At 40.1% G+C, this 25166-nt stretch overlaps 1 protein-coding gene across 1 annotated transcript in view; it reads right to left on the reverse strand.

The window, feature by feature from the left end:
* Nucleotides 1-25166, reverse strand: part of Eml6 (EMAP like 6) — a 325012-nt gene that overhangs the window by 84425 nt on the left and 215421 nt on the right. The window contains exons 11-16 of the mRNA XM_052198122.1: nucleotides 23287-23499; nucleotides 15564-15731; nucleotides 14237-14343; nucleotides 11216-11334; nucleotides 8571-8757; nucleotides 8003-8108 (exon numbers count right to left, since the gene is read on the reverse strand). Coding sequence (XP_052054082.1) covers nucleotides 8003-8108; nucleotides 8571-8757; nucleotides 11216-11334; nucleotides 14237-14343; nucleotides 15564-15731; nucleotides 23287-23499 — 900 coding nt within the window. The remainder of the gene's footprint in view (nucleotides 1-8002; nucleotides 8109-8570; nucleotides 8758-11215; nucleotides 11335-14236; nucleotides 14344-15563; nucleotides 15732-23286; nucleotides 23500-25166) is intronic.

A 25166-nucleotide genomic window follows, 5' to 3' on the forward strand; every position in this document is an offset into this window, starting at 1 on the left:
AATATACCTTTTTCTCAGCACCTCATGGTACCTTCTCCAAAATCGACCATATAATTAGTTACAAGACAGACCTCAACAAATATAAGAAGATCGAAATAATCCCATGCCTCCTATCAGATCAATGTGAAGTAAGAGTGGTCTTCAATAACAGCAAAAACAACAGAAAGCCCACATACACATGGATGCTGGATAATACTCTACTCAATGACACCTTGGCCAAAGAAGAAATAAAGAAAGAAATGAAACACTTTTTAGAATTTAATGAAAATGAAGGCACAGTATACCCAAATCTCTGGGACACAATGAAAGCAGTGCTAAGAGGAAAACTCATAGCCCTGAGTGCCTCCATAAAGAAACTGGAGAGAGCACACACTAGCAACTTGACAGCACACCTGAAAGCTCTGGAACAGAAAGAAGCTAATACACCCAGGAGGAGTAGAAGACAGGAAATGATCAAACTCAGGGCCGAAATCAATCAAGTGGAAACAAAGAGAACCATACAAAGAATCAACAAAACCAGGAGCTGGTTCTTTGAGAAAATTAACAAGATAGATAAACCCTTAACCAGACTAACCAAAGGGCACAGAGACAGTATCCAAATTAACAAAATTAGAAATGAAAAGGGAGATATAACAACAGAAACTGAGGAAATTCAAAAAATCATCTGAACCTACTACAAAAGCCTATACTCAACTGGAGAATCTGGAGATAATGGACAATTTCCTAGACAGATACCAAATACCAAAATTAAATCAGGATCAAATAGATCATCTAAACAGTCCCATAACCCCTAAAGAAATAGAAGGGGTCATAGAAAGCCTTCCAACCAAAAAAAGCACAGGACCAGATGGCTTCAGGGCAGAATTCTATCAGACCTTCAAAGAAGACCTAACACCAATACTCTTCAAACTATTCTACAAATAGAAACAGAAGGAACACTACCCAACTGGTTCTAAGAAGCCAAAATTACACTGATACCAAAACCACACAAAGATCCAACAAAGAAAGAGAACTTCAGACTAATTTCCCTTATGAATATCGATGCAGAAATACTCAAGAAAATTCTTGCCAAATGAATCCAAGAACACATCAAAACGATCATTCACCATGATCAAGTAGGCTTCATCCCAGGGATACAGGGATAGTTCAGAATAAGGAAACCCATCAATGCAATCCACTACATAAACAAACTCAAAGAAAAAAACACATGGTCATTTCATTATATGCTGAAAAAGCATTTGACAAAACTCAGCATCTTTTCATGCTAAAAGTCTTGGAAAGAACAGGAATTCAAGGCTCATACCTAAATATAGTAAAAAGCAATATACAGCAAACTGGTAGCTAATATAAAACTAAATGGAGAGAAACTTGAAGAAATTGCACTAAAATTAGGTACTAGAGAAGGCCCCTCTCTCCATTTCTTTTCAAAATAGTACTTGAGGTTCTAGCTAGAGTAATTAGACAACATAAGGAGGTCAAAAGGATACAAATTGGAAAGGAAGAAGTCAAACTATCACTATTTGCAGATGATATGATAGTATACTTAAGTGACCCAAAAAATTCTACCAGAGAACTCCTACAGTGGATAAAAAACTTCAGTAAAGTGGCTGGTTATAAAATCAACTCAAGCAAATCAGTAGCCTTCCTATACTGAAAGGATAAGCAGGCTGAGAAAGAAATTAGGGAAATGACACCCTTTACAATAGGCACAAACAATATAAAGTATCTTGGTATGATTCTAACCAAACAAGTGAAAGATCTGTATGACAAGAACTTCAGGTCTCTGAAGAAGGAAATTGAGGAAGACCTTAGAAAATGGAAAAATCTTCCATGCTCGTGGATTGGCAGGATTAATATAGTTAAAATGGCCATCTTGCCAAAAGCAATCTACAGATTCAATACAATACCCATCAAAATCTCAACGCAGTTCTTCATAGAGTTAGAAAGAGCAATTCTCAAATTCATCTGGAATAACAAAAAACCCAGGATAGCTAAAGCTATTCTCAACAGTAAAAGAACTTCTGGAGGAGTCAGTATCCCAGACCTCAAGCAACACTACAGAGAAATAGTGTTAAAAACTGCATGGTACTTGTACAGTGACAGGCAGGTGGATCAATGGAATAGAATTGAAGACCCCAAAATGAATCCACACACCTATAGTCATTTGATCTTTGAGAAAGGAGCTGAAAACATCCAGTGGAAAAAAGATAGCCTTTTCAACAAATGGTGCTCGCTCAACTGGAGGTCAGGATGCACTATGTGTAACTATTTACGTGTTGTCTTGTTTTACTCTGGCCTGCTTTATATGTCCACCACAGTTTGCTTTTCTAATAAAATGCAAACTACTATTTGCTGGTTCCCATGAGACCCCCACAAGGAGCTGAGACAGGTGATGTGGGGCACATAGCTGGGACCAACAGTCACAGAACTCTTTGCACCATGAGACCACCAATTGGCTCTGGTCACCCGTTCACACAATGTTGGCACCCTGGGTACATGGCAGAAGAGGGGCAGCTGAACAGCTGTGTGAACCAAGCCACTTACTTTGCAGAAGACACTTTCCTCTTTTGTTACTTCCAGTTATTCAGGCGTTCAGAGCCACGCTCTGTGCTCACGGGAGCCTGTTCCACTCGGTGGCCTCTTGATACCACTTGCCTCTACACATTTAAACTGGAGGATGGGAGGGGCAACTTCCGCTGCTGGTGAGTGCAGGGAGAAGGGAGTAAGGAAGCACACAGGGTGCTACACCAGATGTTACACAGGTGGTCCACATCTGTCATTTCACCAGTGAAAAGTAGGGACAGAACTAAAGACCAAGAATGCAGCATTCCCAAGAGACCTGCCCGCTGACACTCCCAGAAAGAGAAGCAGGAGACCTGAGTTCTTGTTTGATGTCCCCAAACTGCCTCAGTTCTTACTGAAGCACAAGAGGCTTAGTCTACAGTTACATCATTATAACACTGTACTAGCCATAGAAATTAACCCCAAAACTTCTCCATACAGGGGCTGCGGGGATCAACCACCTTTCCCATTCATCTGGAGGCAACCGTTTGTGGTGCTGAACCACTTATAACAGATCTCAGTGAAAACTCCTGACTAGTCCTCAGGGGTTCTCTCAAGCCACCAACCACATTCCTCTCTGGTCACTTTCAGACCAGCACTATACTTAACTTCAAAGACAAAATGCAATTTCCCGGGGTTCTTCTTTAGTGGTTATCTGGGAAATGGGGGCAGTTAAAACAAAAATGTTCTTCTTGTGCAGAAGTACTTCACACCCTAGAACTCACAGAACAAGGTGTCTTAGAAACATAAAGTGGGCTGGTATGAGAATAAAAATCATAACTGTTACATGATAAAAGGACTTCAATTCATCTACTCTTGCCAGTGTTCTAACAGAAACAAAGACATTTCTTTAAACATGGGTAGGAGATGAAGATCATCGACAGAATCATCTTCCCCACGTCCTCCTAAAGAGTCTGATTTCCTTACCCCACAATGATTAAATTCTAGTTGTATTATTGTTTCCTTTATATGCTAGCATACATTACATAGGAAATTGGTGGTAGACATTACCTTTACTTTATTTTTGTCCAACATGAAAGATACTAATAGTTCACATGATTGAAATTTTAAGGTACAATTTTTATAAAACACTGAAAAACTGCTTGCTACACTTATTGAATCAATTTTCAATGTCACCAAAATCAAAGATATATGGGATTCTCATAATCCTATGAACTTCTAAGCTTTACTAGTTTTATTTCACTATTTTAATAAGGGCATTGCTAACCTTCTAAAGCAGTTACTTATGTCTCTTCCGTGGAAATAAGTGTGAATGTTTCTCCCAAGGAAAAGAAAATCTAGAAGTCTATCATGAGTTGTAACCCTCCTTTGCCTTTACCCTACCCAAGGACTCTTAAGTCAACACAGCACAGAGACGCCTGCACACCTCATGATTAATGAAGTTCTATGCACAGCAGGTATGGTACTAGCCTAGGTGTCCAGAAATAAAGGGATGGATAAGAAAACTGCGGTTTATAAATGCTGTATAAGTTTTCAACAATAATGAAGAATGTCTGCAGGAAAATACATGGAACTGGATATTATAGACAGCAAATTAAACCAATTGCAAAAAGATAAATACTTTGTTTTTCTGCTTTGTGGTTCTTAGAGTTTATAGACATATTCATGCATTTATATGTTACAATCTGTATTAAGTGGAAATTGAAGTAAAATTGTTTAGGGGAACAAAGAGATGGACTAAAAGACGAGGATGAGGAATGGGGCAGGGAGAGTATGTTTCATATATAGTATTTATTATATATAATTTCTAAGAAAAAATTAAAATAAAATGCTTTAAAATTATTATAAAGCAATATATGCTTATGTATCTGTGGGTAAAGTCAATTTTAAGACAAAGGTGGTTCAGCTTTTGAGTTAAAAAGAAAACAAAAGAGGAAATTCCTAAGAGTCTTTGGGAAAGAGCCACACAGGAACTAATGGCTTTGCTTCTTTGAGATCTTGCTATTTTGTCAAGGATCCATGGCACGCATGTATCCTTTTAAACCTGCATAAAACCCTTCCTGAAGCCCAAGGCCTTGCATGCACTGTGCTCTGAGGTGCAAGCTGAACATACAGCAGGCAGTGTGCTGTGGAGTGGTCTCTCCTTGTACTGCACGCCTCCTCTTGTCACACCAGCCTACTGGATTAAGCATAAACTGTTCACCATTATTTCTACTAATTCAATAATCACTTTCAGAAATGCTATAGCAACTCAGATTTGTGTAGCATGTGAGAATTTGAAATTTAATAAAGGAAAATACTGCCTTATCTTGGAGTGGCTAAGAAAATAGACAATTTTCTCCCAAACATGATTTGCAATGTGAAACAGAACAAAGCTCATTAAGCAAAGCCTTATGTGTTCATTCATCCATAACATATTCTGAGGTAAATTCTCTACCTACAGCACATATACTGTGGGAGAGAGAGGTGGGCTCTTCTCAACACCCTAACCATAGTCTGTGTGGGATACAGAGATTCTGGAACAGTACTGAAAATGCATGGCCCCTGACAGGTCCCATGGAAGCTCTCAACAGTGAGCTGCAGGAGACAGAAGAGGCACATTATCTCTGCCAGGCAGGATGGAGGAGAAGAAGCCTATCTCACTCCTCAAGAGTTGAACTGACACATGGGAGCCCTGAATAAAGCCAGGAGCAGAACGAGATGGAAGCACGCAGCAGGCAGGCGTGAGGAAGCACACTGCAGGCAGGCGTGAGGAAGCACGCAGCAGGCAGGCGTGAGGAAGCACACTGCAGGCAGGCGTGAGGAAGCATGAGGGCTGTGGGTAAAATGCTGCCACGAGAAGCTGATGCAGCACCATCCATCCAAGGGTACAGCTCTGTCAACTAAGCCCAGGGAATCTACAGGAGAGATGACACTGTGCTTCTGGAAGACTCCAGAAATGAGCAGGATGAACTGAGAGCAGCGTTAATACGTTGTTTTCAAAAGCCCAGCCCAGCATCATTGATTGTCTGAGGCACGCTCACTCCTTATTCTCTCCCCTCCCTGCCCCTCCCTCTCTCTCCTCGGCTATCTTCCACTTTCTCTGTTTACTGTGGTGTCGATGCAGGGATGCAGGCCAAGGACTCTGTGAGTGAGGCATGACCACAGAGAATTAAAGCGGCATGACTAGGGGAGAGGGCGTGAGTGAGGGACACACAGTAAGGGACAATAAGAAGAGACTGTGCAGTCTTAGAATTTAGTTACCACTATTGCACATGTGAAACATCTGACGGCTACTTAGAAAAAGGAAATTATACAATCAATTTTACTTTAAAAGTTTAGGATTTGGCTTTATATTTACCAATTTCTATAATGAAATGTTTAAAATTGTCTTAAAGGTAGTAAACTCTATACTTCCTTTTTTTTATTGTATGTGTGGGTCCTTTGCCCCCATGTATTTATGCACACCATGTGCGTGCCTGGTATCTGTGAAGGCCGGAAAAGGGTTGGATCCCATGGAACTGGAGTTATAGACAGAGATACGAGCTGCATGTGAGTGCTGGGAATTGATCCACAGTCCTCCAAAACAACAGCCGGTGCTCGTAACTATGGAGTCAACTCTCTAGCCCCTGGGATAGACTTCTCTTACATAATTCTAGCTTCAAGCAAATTTACTCTAAAGACAGCAGTATCTACAAGTAGTGTTCTTATAGTGTTGAGTTTACAGCTTAACTTGAAAACGCTTCTTTCGGAACAGGAAATGTGTTTCCAACCAGTTTTATAAAGTGACACTTCGCAGATCTGTAGCCCTCTTTCTAGCTCTTTATAGTGCGAGTCAGAAGCAATGTGCTTCTACGTATTTGGAGACAAACTGTGGAACTGATCTCATTTTTGTTTTCTAAATAGAGTCTCACAGTGTATTCCAGGCTGGAAGTGCTGGCTCACTTCCATCCAGTCCCTTCCTGGCTAGGCCTCATAATGGCTCTAGTTAGAGGTGAAAATCAACATGTCTGGCTTAAATTTGATGTTCTTCATCACTGCAAGATGCTTACAGTTAAGACTTTCTATAGCAACTGGTGTTCCTGACTTCAAATCACTCAAGCAGATTGCAGAGCTTCATGTGAACTCCAGATGATGACTTGGGAGAGTATGAAACTTGAGAATATCATTCTGAGTGAGGTAACCCAGACCTAAAAAGATATCCATGTAATGTACTCACTTATAAGTGGACATTAGCCATAGTGGACAAAGCTATAATCCACAGACCCCAAGAAACTGAGTAACAAGGAAGGCCCAAGAAAGGATGTGTGATTCTCACTCAGAAGGGGAGCAAGGAACTTGGAGGGGAGGAGGTGAAGAGGGGTACTGGGTGACAATTAGGTACAGGAAGAAGGTGGGGTGGGAGAGGACTGGGGGTGAGAATGGAAATTGATGGGGGGCATTTCTGAGACTAGCTGGAGGCCTGAGACAGGGGAGGCCATGGGGAGTCTGTGGGGGTGACCCTAGCTGACATTCCCAGCAGCTGGGGATATGCAGACTGATGTGACCACCCCCTCTAGTCACAGGACTTCCAATGGAGGGAGCAGGACATCAACCCATCTACAAAACCTTCAACCTAAAAACTGTGCTGTCTACACGATGTGCAGGGCTACAGATGAAGCAGAGACTGAGAGAATAGCCAACCAATGACTGTCCCAACTTGTGACCTATCCAATGTGAGAGAGCCAAGCTTTGATACTATTAATGATACTCTGCTATGCTTGCAGGTAGCATAACTATTTCCTGAAAGACTTCATCCAGCAGTAGATGGAAACAGATGCAGAGATCTACAGCTAAAGATCAGGCAGAGCTCAAGGTATCCTGTGGAGGAGTCAGGTTGGGGGGCACGGATTGAGAGAGTAAGAGGAATCAAGGATACAACAAGAAGAACTAACCTGGGCCCAGGGGATCTACAGAGACTGAACCACCAACCAAAGAGATGCAGGGGCTGGACCTAGGCCCCCTACATATTTGTAGCAGATGTGCTGCTTGGTCTTCATGTGGTTCTCCTAACCAGTGGAGCAGGGGGTGTCTCAGTCTCTATTCCCTGCCTTTGGATTCCCTTTCTCTCTACCTGGACAGCCTGCTTGGGCCTGAGTGGGAGAGGACTTGCCTAGTCCTGATAGAACTAGATGTCTCAGGGTGAAATGGTACTCTGAGAAGGGGAGGGGGGAATGTGGGAGGGATTTTTAAGGATAGGGCTGGGAGGAGAGGAGGGGGCAGGGCTTCTGCTGGCATATAAAGTTAGTAAAAAAAATATTGGAAAAAAAAGTGACAAGGAAAAGATGTGCAAACTAAAGGCCACACTCTCATGGTGAGGTATTCCCATGTGGTTTCCAGACTCATGGAAGGTGGCGTGCAAACAGCTTACCTCATCACAAACAGAACTCAAATGAGTAGAAGGCTGCTTGTTTGTTTTTAATCAGCCACAGACTCATATATTATACTAGTGACAGCTTACCTGAAAAATCCAGAGCACACACTCCTCTCTGATGGTGCCCTTTCAATAATGACAAACATTTTAGAGTCTGAGTGTCCCACACATGAACAGCAGCATCTCTTCCAACCTACATAACAGGATGAATACTGTTAACCACGCATTCATGGCAATGAGAACATCATAGCTTCTTAGGGTCAATAGCAACTCAGAAATAAAGCAGCACACATTATTTGTAAGCTAGTAAGATGCCTGGAAATAAGCTGGTCTGGCCCAGGATTTTCCAGATGAAGAAACAGGCTTAAAGCTTCTAAGAGGCTCATTGTGACCTCCTTGTGAGTTGGGTTTTGGCAGATTCTTGTCCTGCATATGGCTCCCTGTTAAGGGACTTTTGAAGGCATCTCTTTAAATGTATGCTTTGCTGTTATTCTGTCATGGCCTTTGCCCTGCCCCTGCCTCTGCAGTGTTCTAAGAACTGTTATGTCTTATGCTTGTTCCTACCAAAGACATTTTTCCTATTTCAGGTAAACTGGATTAGAAACTAACTACCCTTTCTCTTTTGATAGGTTCTGGTCATTGAGGAGGGACAGACCTGTCCAGTGGCCACAAAGTCCTTCAGCGGATGAATGGTCAGGCTGAGAATGTCGTCATCATGCCCCAGGTATAGCCTCTGGGTGTGTTGTTGCCTGTTGTACACCACAGCAACTGCAGCAATGTGGTACACCACTTCTCCAGCTTGTGTGTAGAACAGATTGTTTCTACAGTCATAGCCTCTGTAACTGAAGCACAGGTCCAAGAGGCACAGTGGTTGAAGGAACAGCACATGAATAGAGCAGGAATTGTTGAGGCAAAGCAACTGTATTGATGTGAACTGTGTAAGTGGAGGCACATGGAGACTGGTTATTGTCACAGAATCTACTTGCAGACCTTCAACTACTATCTGTGTTCTTTGCTAAAGCAGTCCTTATTCAGGAGTTAGCAGTGTGCACCTTCAGTCCTAGCACTTGGGAAGAAGAGGTAGAAAAACTAGAAGGTCATCCTCAGCTATGTAGCAAGACTGAGGCCAGCCTGGGATACATGTGACTCTGTCTCAAATCAAGCCAACCAATCAGCGATCCAATCCTGTGACAGGTAGGGAGTGAGGTTCCAGCTCCCCTGTGCTATCTTCCACACAAGGTGTGACTTTGGGCGTGGTACCTTCAGGGCGCCAACGCAAACAATTCCAAATACAACTGAATAACTGGTTTGTTTTTCCTTTCTTAGAAATAACTCTATTTACTTCTCACTGTGTAGCTCTGTATGTCTTAGAACTAAACTATATAGACCGGCCTCAGATTTGTAGAGCTCTGTCTGCCTCTGCCTCCTGAGTAAGTGCTGGGATGAAACAGTGCATCCTTTTGTAAACCTTGTGCTGTCTTTGTTCAACAGAATTAAACAGACATTGTATTGAATAATATCAATGAATTAGTATTTTTATGATATCAAAATCAAAATGTTGTTTCTAGCTTACAACATAGGGAGAATTTAGAGAACTGGAAAACATTTGTATTTTCTTTTTTCCTATTTATTTGTGAGAATTAGTCTAATGCCTTAATCTTTTAAAAATAGCTGAAAAGTGGATCTAGACTCAGAGCTAAACACTGCCACATTATATCCATAGATAACAACATCCATCCATCCGAACATGAAAGCTGCATGGGCTGGGAAGAGGGCTCTGTCAGTCCATGTTTGCTGTGCTTAAACATCAGTTCAGAGTCCTAGTGCCACATAAGAAGCCATGTGCTGTGCTTAGTACTCACTGCTGGCACCCCGGCCATGGGTCACAGACACTGCCAGCAGCCAGGGAGGAAACTTCAGGTCCAGTAAGAGACTTCTTCAAAAAGTAATGTGAAGCGGCAGTTCTTAAGCTGTGGGTTGTAACCACTTTGGCAAACCTCTATCTTCAAAAACTATTCTCATTATGATTCCTAACAGTTGCAAAATTATAGCTATGAAGTGACAGTGAAAAATAATTTTACGACTGGGGGTCACCACAACTTGAGGAACCTTATTAAACAGTTGTGGCATTAGAGAGGCTGAGAGCCACAGACGTGGGGAGTGGCTGGGGAAGGAAGGCAGCAACTGCTCTCTTACCTACACACATACACATCATCTTACGAAAATAACATCCAAATAAAGTTTTCTGCCCTTAACAATTAAATATATCAATATGAAGTATAAATATTTGATTTACTCAGCTTTTCAGTAATAACTGAATTTAAAAAAATTAACAGTAGTGCTGTCCAGTAGAAATATGTGAGCCAAAGAGCTAACAGCATGTTCTCATTGCATAGCATGGAGGATACTGAGGCAGGAAAATTCTACAAGTCTGAAGCTAGCCTGGGCTACAGAGTAAGCTTTGTACCTGTTTTGAGAACTTTTAACTCACTGCATTTAAATCACCATATCAACATGCACATGCATTTGGTAAGATAGTCTGTTTTTTTCTGCCACATCTTTAAGGCCAAAGTTTATTTCACATGCTGAACACATCTCATTTCAGACAAGCCATGTTGTCTTAGATTATTTTTTTTACATTTTACTTAGTATTTGCATGTATATGTTTATGAATACGTTTGTACATGCATACTGTGAGCATGTATGTGTCTTACTGTGCACTGTTTCCCACTCCTAGACTTCATTTTCTTATAGATGGTATGATACAATACCTGAAGACTTTTACAGCATATATTAAGTACAATTTATGGGATAACTATAATGAATTTAGAAGTTTGTATAAGCCATGAGTGATGGGGAGTAGCATCACGATAGGACAGTCACCCTTTTGTTTTCAGAGGTGACAACAGTGAAAGTGAAGCCCAGAATCTGGGTTCCTTTGGCTACATGCTGAGGTATCTGTACTGTGACACAGACATTTTTATTCTTCTCAGCCATTTAAGCTCACAAGGAAAATACCTGGGTGTCTACTGTGTATAAAAAAAAATAAGTATCTGAAGAAACCTTTGTCCTTGGGTGGATCTAGAAGCACAAGCCACGGTTAGAGGGGTCGACCGTGTGGACATTGTGGTGGCAAAGCCCTGAGTAGCAGGGAACTGCCCAGGAAAGCTGGACAGAGCCAGCTGAGACCTCACTGCAGGGATAGGTACAACCTGGAGAGAGGAACATTTAAAAGAAGGTTCTTTTTGGCCTGGCAGGGACAGAGGAAGAAACTCAGGGTTCCCAGGGCAGGCTCCCTACCCGTGTATGAACTGCAGTCTCAAGCTGTCCTCAGGAGCCTTCTCCCTCTTCAGGAATGGCACTGCATGGTTTTTCTCTTTACTTTGTTGTTTTAGCTGAGGTAGATCTTCTTTGTAAACCTGCAAGCACAATAAAAATGTTTAGCCAATAACCCTCCCCTCAGGCTTCTAGACAGTGTCTGGGCATTGCTTCACTACAATGAGGGGTTTATGACCAATAATACTTTTCCCTAATAGAGCAAAACTAACATGAAATCTTTCAAATATCCAGATGTAAAATAATTTCCTCTCCCCCCTTGATTGATACTTTCTTAAAGTAATTATATCCATAAAACAAAGGAAGCAAAGAAATTATTAATTAAATATATTTAACTTCGTAAGGCAAGACATCTTTGATGATTCAGATGTTTGTAAAATGGGAGCTTCCTTGGTCATTTTCTCTCTAGATTTTTTTCTTTGTAGTTTCCGGTCTTTCCTGGCTTCATAAAATTTGCAGATCTGAATCTGAAATACCGTTGGGTTCAACCAAGACTCATGGACTGCTATTAAAAGAGTATTTTCTACAGTTTATATGTACATGAAAAAATTAAATCTGTTATTTATCTTTCTCATGTTTGATTCTCATGTAAAAAAACCAATTTATCAGTAATTCCCCATCTTCAGGAAAGAAGCTTTTCATCTTGAAGTAGAATATGATAGAAAACACCAATTATTAGATACTGATTTATTGATTACTTAAGCGTTGCCTGTAGTACACATTTGTCAAGCGTGACTTTACTTGCTACCTGGAACAGAGTGACCTGGAGGAATGGCTGAGACCATACGCCATTGCCCTTAACATGCTTCCTGCTCAGTTTGCTTCTGTCAAATCTCGATTGTATGCTCACCCCAGCATGTGGTTTTAGGATATAAATGAGAATATAAACTGGATCCAGTATCAAAGCTGTCCTGGCTTCCAGCACACTTAGTAGGAATGTCCACTAGTGACATTTCTCCTCCATTTGCATTGGTGTCAGACAGAAAATTTTCCACAACAATTAGGTCAACGGTCAACTATATTACTGAAAAATGAAGAACTACAGCTACAATAGTTCCTTTGAGGACATGGCCTGAGTCATCCAAAAGAAAGTCAGAGGCTATTTCATCTGTCTTAGATGCAATGAACTCCTCTTCTCAGTGTAAAGAGAATTATTCATCTGAATGCATCAACTGTTTATTCAGAGCACTGAATTCTGGGACATTTCTACTGCTTAGATGATCATATGTTACAGCATCATGGGCCTCAATTTCCCATCAGTAGAACAGAATAAAATTCTCTCCTCAGGAATAACTTGGATACAATTAATACAATAACATATTGTAAATCAATATGTGGAAACACTGAAAAATAAGTCACAGATAATAAGCAAGCCCAAGGCATGATTTCACCAGCCATGCTGTGCCACTGTTTCCTAGCAACATTAAAGAAAAACCTTCCAACAAAACAAAGTGGCATCTCTCCCAGAGCTTATACTGTCTGCTTAAACTGCAGTTCTCCTGGGCACATTGCTTAGTGTTTGTGTAATATTTTCACTGTTAGAATTTCCTTCCAAATCTTTTTTTGTGCTTTATACTGCATAATAAATTGTATTGGTTCACAGTTAAAGTGATCTAATTATGAGGTTGATCTGAAGCGTCAGCTGCACTGTCTTTATACTAATCAGACTTTTCCAACATGGAATTAGGAAGAAATGACTATAGTAAGAAAAGCAGTAAATTTGGTGCTTATACGGAGTCACACTTGAAGTGCACAGAGAGAAGTCCAGGTCAGCATTATCTTAAAACAGCAGCCATGTAGAAGTGGGTGAGCCACTTAACTAACCTGCCTGGATTCTTATCAGTCACACAAAGACAGTTGTTGTGTGGCAGCAACCATAGGCCTATCTGGTACATCTGCCTGAGCAACACTGACAGCTATGTATCTGGGCCTTGGTATCTTATTCACTCTATATTCATGTGTAGAATCTGTTTTACCTATAGACCTATAAACACATGTTGCTTATATACATACTTCTACTTTTTATAGGATAAAAATACTGTATCTATATGAAGGGGAGAAGAATCAGACCCCAGCAGTTACCATTGTGATCTGGTGCTATGTGAAGATTCCTTCAAAGCACTACTTTGACAGTCTCTGCTTTCTGCTAAAATGATACTAATGTTTGTAGAAGGAAAACTGGATTCAATAGAAGTAGGTTTTTACTGGAGACACTGTAATTGGATTTACTTAAATAAACAGATAATGGCTGTCTACATTGAGCAAGAAATGAAGATGACAGTTACCATTCTTGGAGGACACCCATCCTAAAAATATACATTTTTATGATTTTTCTTTGCAAAATAATAATAATGTAGGTATGTATACAATACAGCTTCCTATGAACCAAATGGCTCAAATATTCAGAATTTTTCTTGAAAACTTTGCAACTACCTTCCATTTAATGAAAAAAAAATTGTTTGTTCTTTTTCCTCTCTCCTTCCCTACCTCCCTTTCTTCTTTCCTTTCTTTCTTTTTTTTTCTTTCTTTCTTTGAGACAGCTCTGGCTGTTCTGGAACTCACTATAAATAGACCAGGTAAGTCTCAAATCCACAGAAATCTGCCTACCTCTGCCTAGCTAAAAATTAATTTAATGTGTAAAAGTGTTTTGCTTGCAAGCATGTCTGTGCAGTCCATGTCTGACTGGCACATGCTGAGGCAGGAGAAGATAATGGATCACTTAGAACTGGAGTTAGAGGTGGTTGTCACTATGTGGCTGCAGGGAGTTGAACCCAGGTCCTATGGAAGAGCTCTTACCCACTGAGCCCTGTCTCCAGCCTTTCATTTAAATACTTAATGATGTGGTACATGTTATTGTTAACCTGCATCCAAAGGCAAGGTATGGACATTTTTCTTATTTTTGCTGCATTTTTGTTCTGTTCTTCTGTGCTGTTTTCAGGGCAGTGTTAATATCTAATGTGGTCCAGGCTTTTATTCCTTACTGACCTGGCGATCATAATTGATCTGAGTTTCTTGCTCAATATCAGAGTCCAGTTCTGGAACATCAGAGAGGTCTGAGTCGGATTCTTCACTGTAGGAGTCGGCACCACCTGCTGCAGAGACAGAACCCATTACAACAGAAAATGCTGAGATGTTAAAGATCATGAAGGCACTTCAAGTAGCTTTTTAAATGCTAGCAAAGCAAAGAAAACAGCCTCTGTCATAGTTTTCATTTAATTCAGGCCTGGAACCTGATATGTAGGCAGGGCAATGTTGACCTCCAGAGGCTATTCCCAGGAATAATCAAGGACTCCAGAGCCTAGCCCTAGGGATGACCTTGAACTCCCAAGCCTAGAACCAGAAGTGATTTTGAATTCCCAAGGCTAGCCCAACTTCTCAAGTACTGGCATTGCAGGCACGTGTCACCGTACCTGGTTCCCTTTTCTTTTCTTTCTTTCTTTTCTAAAATTAGATTTCTAGATTTTAAATCTTGCTTTGTAAAATCAGAAAGCATAGCGTGTAGCAAAGCCATAGGTAGGGCTAAAGAAAACTCCAAGCGTTCACTACCATCAAGACAATCTTTATTTTTAAATATCCCCACCAAGCACTAGAGGCCGTCATGGTCAAGTCCCTACAGACTCATGTGGGTGAGCACAGTGACTCACATCACTGAAAACTTTCTTCTGCTTGTTTCCATGGACACCTCAAATGGGTGTAAGTAAGAAGACTATACAACATGGAGGTGGGTCGCCTGGCTTCACGTGCTAGGCTGTGTCTTACTCCCTTAGCTTACACCCTGAAGTTCCCTCTCTCCTCGCACACTGGCCGAGCAGGTCCACTCTCTCATCTCCCTGGGAGCTGCAGTGTGTGCTTTCACCTTTTCCCCAAAGACCACTTTTCCAGTGTGAGCCTTCAGTCGATAACCTGAGTCTTGTTTAAGCAAAACCCTCCAACGACCATTCCTTAACCAACCTATGCTAATCTCCCATTTCCCCCCTTTCTTTACATTTATTTTATGGCTCTGAGAGTTTTGCCTGTGTGTATACCACATGCATGCCTGGTGCTCTCAGAGGTCAGAAAAGGGTGTCAGATTCCCTGGAGCTGGAGACAGAATGGTCATGAGCCACCATGTGGGTGCTGGGAACTGAAACCTGGTCTTCTCCAAGAGCAACAAATGCTCATACCTACTGAGCCCCTCAGAAGATTTTCTTTACATCAAATGGATTTTAAAAAAATACACCTTATCTCTTTAGCTCCAGAACAGATACTAAGATTATTCTTTGAAATGATTTCTGAAAAATGAAGACATTGAAAAGTTCCGACTGCTGTTTACCCTGGGGTGTGGTTTCCAACACGTCATTGCTGACTGCTTCTGGGATAAATCTCCACTGGAAAACAGAGTGGTCAGCTCCTCCCGTGCTTAACACCCACTGGAAATCATGGGACCAACGGACATTTGTGACATGTGCAGAATGGCCCACATACTTTCTAAATTTGGCTCCTGAAACAGTATTTTGAGATTAATTATATTTCTTAATCATTCTTTAAAAAGCAATCACATTCCTCTCTACATCAAGTAAAAAATTTCAATATACCAGAAACATATTTTCAGTCTTATACATTACAATAAGGAATCACATGCCCCCCAAAAGACCTCAATTATTTCATTATGCATTAGTCTGAAGATGTGTCTTTCAAATTCAAGCTCTATAGCTAAATGTTTATTAAACCTACTCCAACTAATGCTCACAACTTCAATGTTGCTAATAAAACAAATCCAAGAATTAACATTTTACCCATTTTTTCTTTTTGTTTGTTTTATTTTTAGTAAAGATAAAAATCTTGTCTCTTATTGTAGTACAAACCCAAAATAAGAACAATTTTTACACATTGGAGTTCATTGTAATAAGGCTATACTTCAATGTCTCTCACATCACCGAAGGATTTTACCTCCATAGTAGCTAAAAGGAGACAATTCTGTTGCACCAAGGAATGAATTGTAGGCACAGTTATTTGGATACAGATTTCCTGCTATGATCAAAGCTATTTGACTTGAGTGATTGTCATCATTCTCAGCCCACAGGAACAGGTTACATTCATTTAAGAAATGGTGTGTGTATTAAAGATGGTCTAACCATGAAGCCATTTACCAACTGTTTCAATGAACAATGGTTCTGCTTGGAAGATGGCACAGACATTAGGTGGGGGTAAGATTTAGGTCCATTGACTGTGATGATTTTGAAAAGCATTATCTCAGAAAAAGAGTAACTTATAAGGTCATCCTCTTCACAGTTGATACAATAATTATAAATATCAAACAAAAAATTCAGTCTCACTCTTTGTTGTTCTCTTATAAGCCATCTCCCAAATTAATTGTCTACATTTCTTTTGGCTGCATAAATAAATTGAAATATGTAAGCTGTTCTGAAAAGCATACTATATTGTAAAAACATCAAATAAACAATCCTAATAATAGAGAGGCTGAGATAGGAGAAGCATGATTTCAAGACCATTATGTGGTACATAGAAAGACACTGTCACATACAAAGAAGCCGAAAATGTAGATGAATTGTATAATATTGGACATATTTCTCCAATTACCAAATTAGAGAGAACACTGAGTGATAGCCAACAAATTTCTAATTCCTCATATATTTGAATTTCAATCGATTAGGATATATTGGTAATATTAATTTTCATATTGATAAATATTAAGAAAAAGTGATTGTTACTTCCTGATATTTTTGTTGTTAGAGGTTGTTTGTTTGGCTATCTTCTTTTTGGTTTGTTGAAAGATTACTTTCTTGCTTTTTCTAGGGTGTAGTTTCCCTCCTTGTATTGGTATTTTCCATCTATTATCCTTTGTAGGGCTGGATTTGTGGAAAGATATTGTGTAAATTTGGTTTTGTCACGGAATATCTTGTTTTCTCTGTCTATGGTAATTGAAAGTTTTGCTGGGTATAGTAGTCTGGGCTGTCATTGGTGTTCTCTTAGGGTCCATATGACATCTGCCCAGGATCTTCTAGCTTTCACAGTCTCTGTTGAGAAGTCTGATGTAATTCTAATAAGTATGCCTTTGTATGTTACTTGACCTTTTTCCTTTATGGCTTTTAATATTCTTTCTTTGCTTTGTTCATTTGGTGTTTTGATTATTATGTGACAGGAGGAATTTCTGCTCTGGTCCTGTCTGTTTAGCGTTCTGTAGGCTTCTTGTATGTTCATGGGCATCTCTTTCTTTAGGTTAGGGAAGTTTTCTTCTATAATTTTGTTGAAGATATTTACTGGGCCTTTAAGATGTAAATCCTCACTTTCTTCTATACCTATTATCCTTAGGTTTGGTTTTCTCATTGTGTCCTGGATTTCCTGGATGTTTTGGGTTACCAGCTTTACACATTTTGCATTTTCTTTGACTGTTGAGTCAATGTTTTCTATGGTATCTGCAGCACCTGAGATTCTTTCTTCTATTTCTTGTATTCTGTTGTTGATGCTTGTATCTATGACTCCTGAATTCTTTCCAAGGTTTGCTATCTCCAGAGATGTCGCACTTTGTGATTTCTTTGTTTCTCCTTCCACTTTTAGATCCTGGATGGTTTTGTTCATTTCCTTTGCTTGTTTGATTGTGTTTTCCTATAATTCTTTAAGGGATTTTTGTGTTTCCTCTTTAAGAGCTTCCAACTGCTTACCTGTGTTCTCCTGTATTTCTTTAAGGGAGTTATTTATGTCCTTCTTAAAGTCCTCTTTCATAATCATGAGAAGTGATTTTAGATCTGAATCTTACTTTTCCAGTGTGATGGTGTATCCAGGGCTTGCTATGGTGGGATAATTGGGTTCTGATGCTGCCAAGTAATCTTGGTTTCTGTTGCCTATGTTCTAACGCTTGCCTCCTGCCATCTGATTATCTCTAGTACTACCTGCCCTCGCTATATCTGAATGAAGCCTGTCCTTCCTGTGATCCCACTTGTGTCAGAACTCCTCAGAGTCAGGCTGTGTCTGTGATCCTGTGATTCTGTGATCCAATGATCCTGAGATCCTGGGTGTGTCCAAACTTCTAGGAGTCAAGCTGCCTTTGGGACCCTGAGATCCTGGTGTAATCAAGCTCCTGGGATTCTGGGATCCTGGGTATGTTAGAGTGCCTGGGAATGGAGCTGCCTTTGGGTGATGTTGGACTGGCTGTGTAGTTTGCATCTGAAGTCTGCCCAGGGCACTGCCCCAGATCAGAAGGAACCCATGCCACTGGTAGGGCTGAGTTCCCGTGTGTCTGGGTCCTGCTGATTCCAGTTACTCCCAGTGTTAGGACAGATGTTGTGTCTTCCTCACCTCTGATTCTATGATCCTGGGCGTGTTAGAGAGCCTGGGAGTGGAGCTTCCTCTGGGTGTTGTGGGACTGACTGTGGAGTTTGCGCCCAAGGCCTGCTCAGGGCACAGTCCCAAACCAGAAGGACCATCTTACCTATTCTTAAAACAGGCAGTTCCCATAAACAAAATATTCCTCCTAGATCTCTATAGATCCTGAAATGTGGGGCTAGCCTTTTCCCTCCACAGAGATCATGTAACGTGTCTCTTCAGTGGGTTACGAAGATGCCAAAAATAAATAAAATAAATAAAAACATTAGTAGAATTGATCAGGCAGTGGTTGCACACACCTTTAATCCCAGCATTGGAAGGCAGAAGCAGGCGGATCTCTAAGTTTGAGACTAGCATGGTCTACGGTGTGAGTTCCAGGACAGCCAGGCTACACAGAGAAACTTTGTTTGGAAAAACAAAAACAAAGACAAAATTAGTAGAATTCGAACCAAAGTACCAAAAGTAAAAATTTGTGATGCCTAAGAACAATCAGAAGTCACTACAGATTCCTCCTTGGTGTCTCGGGCCATGCCATGTCCTAAGGACACATAAATAGCCTGTGGAGTGATTTTAGAGCAAGAAACTGTGGCCCCCAGTAGAAAGTCACATCAGTGAAGTGAAACAGAACTTCTGGTCTTGGTCCTAGCCTCCAGATGGGTGTAAGTCATGACAGACCTTGAACTAAGAACCACCCAGTAGGATACTCATTAATTCCCCAACCCCATCCCATTTCTACCTCAGCCTCCTCCACAAAAAATCTGTGAGATCATTTCTCATATTAGCTTCTAAACTTAGAGACAGAGTTACTGTACAGCAACAGATAAGCAATACACCCTCAGAAGGCTGGAACCATTGTCACTAATAATTGTCACTAATAATTAAGCCCTTTGACCCCATTTTCTCAGATCTCCCCTTGGCCTACTCTGCTTCAGTCACTTGGCAGTTCCTTAAGCCTGCTAAATGCTCTCTGTCTTTAAGTCTTGTATTTGTTGCTGTTTCTTTGTGATGTTCTTTCCTGGGACATCTGAATGTCAGGTTCTCTCATCCTGCAGGTATCTAGTTTATGAAACCACACAGTGAGCCCTTCTTTGGCTGCACTAGTTGAAACAGCACTGTGCTGTTCTGCTCAGCATTCTCCTCTTTGTTTTTCCTGGCAGCATGTATGAGCATCAGGTATATTGTCTGTAGTTCTGTATCCTCGGCGCTCACTCTGGAACAAAGCTCCGCTGCTGGCAGCATGTATGCGCATCAGGTATATTGTCTGTAGTTCTGTATCCTCGGCGCTCACTCTGGAACAAAGCTCCACTGCAGTGGGGACTTGTGCAGATGTGCTGAAGCACTTTCATACTCTAGCACAGCACTGCACAAGTGTTTGTCCAGTAAGCTGAGGCATATCATCTCCCAAAGCTTCCCTGGGGATAAGCAGTGACTATACAAGATTTCCCTCTGGTTTTCTGTCCAAGGAAGACTTGTGTCTCGGCTGTCATCTCTTCTCTACTGACCTCTTCCATAGTGTAAAAATCTTTCCATGTACACCTGAATAACAAATATTTATTTTGTTATTTGAACCTTGGAAGCTCCCCAGAGGGACAAGAGTCAGATCTGTTTGAGTGTCTAACAGGTACATTACCACTTGGCTGAGACAAACTGCAGGACCCCCTAGCTATTCTGCCCTGTCTGTTTGAGTGTCTAACAGGTACTCAACCCTTGGCTGAGGCCGACTTCAGGGCTCCCCAGCCATTCTGCTCTTACCCCCTACAAAAGCACCTTTTCCTTCTCTCATTTCCTGTCACACTGACTCCTTCACTCCGGCTGCACAGGCTGGAAACTCAGGAGATATTCTCAATGACTCCTTTTTTTTTTTTCTCCCTCTAGTCCTAATCCAGTCTAGAAACAAAATCTTCAGCTTTAACTAAACAAGTCACCTCTTTTGACACCTACTCTAGACACAGCATCACTCAGATGAATGCTTAAAAAACTGGTTTCAATAAAAAAAATTAAAAAAAAATAAAAAAATAAAAATAAATAAATAAATATAAAATATTTCTGAAAAAAATATCGAATAAAAAAAAGAAAAAAAAACTGGTTTCATACAATAACAAAGTAGTCTTTCAGAGGATTAAACTGGCTGTATAACTTCCTAATTTATAACAGTTTGCCAGTGCATACAACACAGGAGACCAAAGGGTGGGAAGTCACACACAGGATTCAATCTACATGGTATCAGGAAAAAAATGCCTTATTTATTCTAAAGGATTTGAAAACTATTGAGATAAGAAACACAAATTGCTCAGGCTATGTGAAAATGTAAATTCAGCAATTTTCATTAATTGTAGAACACTTACATCTAATTTTTACACAACAGAATATATACATATATGTAATTCCAAATGTGTCAGATTGGCTTGGTTGTGAGGTCTGTTTGCTCAAAACAGAAACCTATAAAGTTTGCTCAGTCCTCCATGCTGGCTCATGGTTCCCAGCCTCTGCTCAGGTTTGTCTTTCTACAAGCTCAGCAATTAAAACCATTTGATAATGGCATCCTGATTTGTAAAGAGTCAAGTTTTATCAGTTTTTATTTGTAGCAAGACTCCCACATAGTTTTATTAACCTTTCCCGGTAGTTTTGGCACAAAAGCCTGAAGAACACAGGCAAAACTGCAAGATTTATGAACGGTGCCATACAAGGTAGAATCTGAGTTGTTCTGAGGACCTTGACACTTGAGCACATGGCTGAGGAAGGCTCCACTGCTCCCCTCTCACTCACCCTGTGGTCGCTGTGTCCTCGTTCATTCTGTGGTCTGCTCTGCGTCTCCCCACAGGGTTGTTTTATTCATGGGCATTGAATTTTGACAGTACTATTCACATCCTCACCAGCTCTCATAGCAGACCCTCACACACATCTCTACTTCTAAGACTCGAGTCCACTCATAAGGTGTGGAGATACAGAGAGGACACCAACTCTCACTGACTTCATGTTATTCTTGAGTCCAGACACTGGAGACCAGTAAGTTACTTCTAACCTGTGATTTTCCTGAATTTTGAATTCCCAGACACTTTCTTTCTTTTCTTTCCTTTCTTTTCTTTCTTTCTTTCTTTCTTTCTTTCTTTCTTTCTTTCTTTCTTTCTTTCTTTCTTTCTTTCTTTCTTTCTTTCTTTCTTTTCTGTTCTTTCTTTCTTTTCTGTTCTTTCTTTCTTTCTTTCTTTTCTTTTCTGTTCTTTCTTTCTTTCTTTCTTTCTTTCTTTCTTTCTTTCTTTCTTTCTTTCTTTCTTTCTGTTCTTTCTTTCTTTCCTGTTCTTTCTTTCTTTTCTTTCTTTCTTTCTTTCTTTCTTTCTTTCTTTCTTTCTTTCTTTCTTTCTTTCTTTCTTTCTTTCTTTCTTTCTTTCTTTTAGTGGTCCAATAAAACTTTATTTATAGACACAATGTAGATATCCTATCACTTCATGTGCTGTAAAAAATGACTTGTCTATTGGCATTTTACTCATTTAAATATTTGTTTTTATTTGATATATTTTTTATTTACATTTCAAATGATTTCCAGACACTTTCTAACACAACTTATTCTCAAATGCACATTAATTTAAACAAGCTATGCCCTATTGTTACCCACAAGGTCCACTAGGAAGGGTGGGGAGGTCTTGAATTTGGCACACTGAAGTCTTTTTGTGCTTCAAGCCCCTTGAGCTGACGACCATTCTGTCCAGTTCAAGTTATGGTGGTTTCATGGTGCATTTTATGTTCCATTTTGTCTTGTAACTGTCACTGCTTCAAAACTACCAGTAAGCTGAGAATTGCTTTTGGATTGTACCGTTTGTCCCCTTCTCTACTTATGATAAAATACCATTTAAGTGAAAAGTTTGCAGGCAGCGGCGACACATCCCCACTGACCACTCTGCCAAGATCTGGCTTTCTGAGCACAGTGCAGAGGAATTTGTGGAAGGCTTTCTCTAAATTTGCAAAACAAGCCCAGGATCATTGCTAGGTGGCAACAATCACAGTCTTCAAAGCTTACAATGCTTTGAATGCTTCCATAGGAGTGCAAAACATGGAAAACTGTTTTCAACCCAATTTCTCTTTCAAAAAAAATCACCTAATACAGTCTTGAAAGATTAGTCCTGAGACAATGGGTCCATAATTGTAGAATTGCCACATTTATATAATCATGTTTAAGAAGAATTGCTTTTGTTTTCATATAGAAGTGTAAGTAGGTGGATGTATCAAAGTTAAATTATAGCCAGGTGGTGGTGGCACATGCCTTTAGTCCCAGCACTCAGGAGACAGAGGCAGACAGATGTCTGAAGTTGAGACCAGCCTGGTCTACAGAGCAAGTTCTAGGATAGTCAGGGCTCCACAGAGAAACCCTCTCTTGAAAGACAAATACAAACAAACAAAAAGTTAAATTGTAATATTTTAAAGGAATAAAACCTCAATATAACTCATGAATATTTGTTCCCATAAATATAACCTAACTGGAAATGTGAAACACAGACATGGAAGTCTCATGATATTAACTCTTAACAAATTCTCACTGAAATTTGCAAAACCATATAGGACAGCAGAAGTAGAGGACTGAGCAGCGCATTCTATATAAAACAGATGAAGAATAAATGCAGACCCAAGAAAATGAAGTGTCTGGGGAAGAGGTAAGAAACTCCACTCAACTGGCAGCATCAAGAGTACAGAGAAAGGCTTCACATACCCAAACAGCTTACCTTTTTTGAGACAAGGAAATTTGAACAATTTGACCAGTCCAAAATCATCTCCAGATACCAACACTGAACTGTTATAATTGGCGTCCACTGAATTGATGTCAATAACCTCAGTGTATTTGGGCCAAATTCCACTCACTTCAGGGCCTCTCACACATGTCCAGGAGGCCCAGGGGATCCCCTTGATTTCTTCTTTACTTGTTAAAGGCTTCCCTGCTGAAATAGTCAATATGATGTTACATTTATATGTGAAGTATATTCCAATATATTTTAATAATTTTTCTTTTTTTAGTGTCTAAAGCTTTCATTACATATATAAATCAGAGGAACTTCAAGTTTTAATCTCTTCACACAGTTAATAACTTTTTTGGAAAGAATGTAAAGAAAACATCAGCTCAAAATTTAGAAGTGAAGAGAACAGGAAATGATTATTGCTAAATGTAATGTCTCAAACTATTGATACCTCTTTGACTATTGATACCTATTAATTTCCAAGGTACAGTTGCTACTACAGTGTATTTGTATTCATGTGACCTCATTAGGTTACACGTTGTCAATACTGAGTCACCAACATGTTATTAGGCTTTTAAAACCTTGGCCAAGCTTGTCTTAAAGTTTATTTTTCATATTTTTTGGGGTGGGTTATATGCATGCTCAGGACAAAGGACAACTTGCAGGTCTTGGTTCTCTCCTTCCATTGTGTGGGTTCTAGGGACTGAGTTCAGATCATGGGTCTCAGCAGAAAGTGACACCTTGCCAGGCTACAAATGTTGTTTGAAATCTTTATTTTTAAGATTTAAATTATATGCATAATGTATGTGGGTGTGTGCCTGTAAATGCAATGCTCAGTGGGGCCAGAGATATTAGATCTAGCAGAGCTGGAGTAAGGATGTCAGCCATCTGTCAGTACTGGAAATCAAATTCATGTCTTTTACCAGATCAATAAGTTTTCTTAATCACTGAATCATCTCCCCAGGCCCCCACAAGTGATTTTTTGCTTTAAACAAAATTCAGGCTTGAAGAATTTTAAAGTGGATTTTATTATTTAAGTTCTAATCACTGAATACACAAGATATGGTGAGCTAAGTGTATCTGGTTGTAGGATAATGGTCCTAACAATGGCTGTGGGTTGGCTGCTCCTATACACAGCTCAGTTCCCATTTCTGTCAGCAGATTGGTAAGGTTCACAGATGGCACAAAATACATCAAGTCACAGAATCAAATGAGTAGAAATATTTAACTAGATGCCATTTTAAAATTAAAATCAATACAATTAAGCATATATTCTCACTCCTACCCTATTAGAATAAGCATATATTTTCAAATAAAGAACTAGAACAGATACCTCTTAAAAATGGTACTCCAAAATTCTGAACTATATCTAAAAGTTCTGGACTGTATATTCTAAAAGAATGCATTTAAATGAGCATAGACTTAGAGAGGGTAGAGTTGGAGCATTATCTGTGACCGGCTCCTACTCAAGGGATTTATTTCATTCCAGGAAGTGACTCAGAATAGAGAGTGATCTCACCACTGCAGGCTGCAGAGGCAATAGAAGCTGCACTGCCTAGACAGTAAATACACTGGAAATAAATGGAGTGTCCATCACAGAGTGATAAAGTGAGCTTCAGCCCCATCACTGAGCAGGGTGTGATTTCATTCCAACTGACAAACGTGTTCCAGATGTTCTCACACATGAAAAAGTGAAGTCTGAAGCACAACACCTCCCATAGCAGGCCAGGGCTCTGCCAGTAACCCACACCTCTTTTCTTCTAATATTTTGTTTTGTGGCAGAGCCTTAGTAAACTGCCAAAACAGATCCCAAACATTGACTCTTTCTGTCTCAGCCTCCAAATTAAAAAATTCAATAAAAATTTCAAGAC

The sequence above is a fragment of the Apodemus sylvaticus genome, chromosome 11, assembly GCF_947179515.1.
Source record: "Apodemus sylvaticus chromosome 11, mApoSyl1.1, whole genome shotgun sequence".
NCBI lineage: Eukaryota > Metazoa > Chordata > Mammalia > Rodentia > Muridae > Apodemus > Apodemus sylvaticus.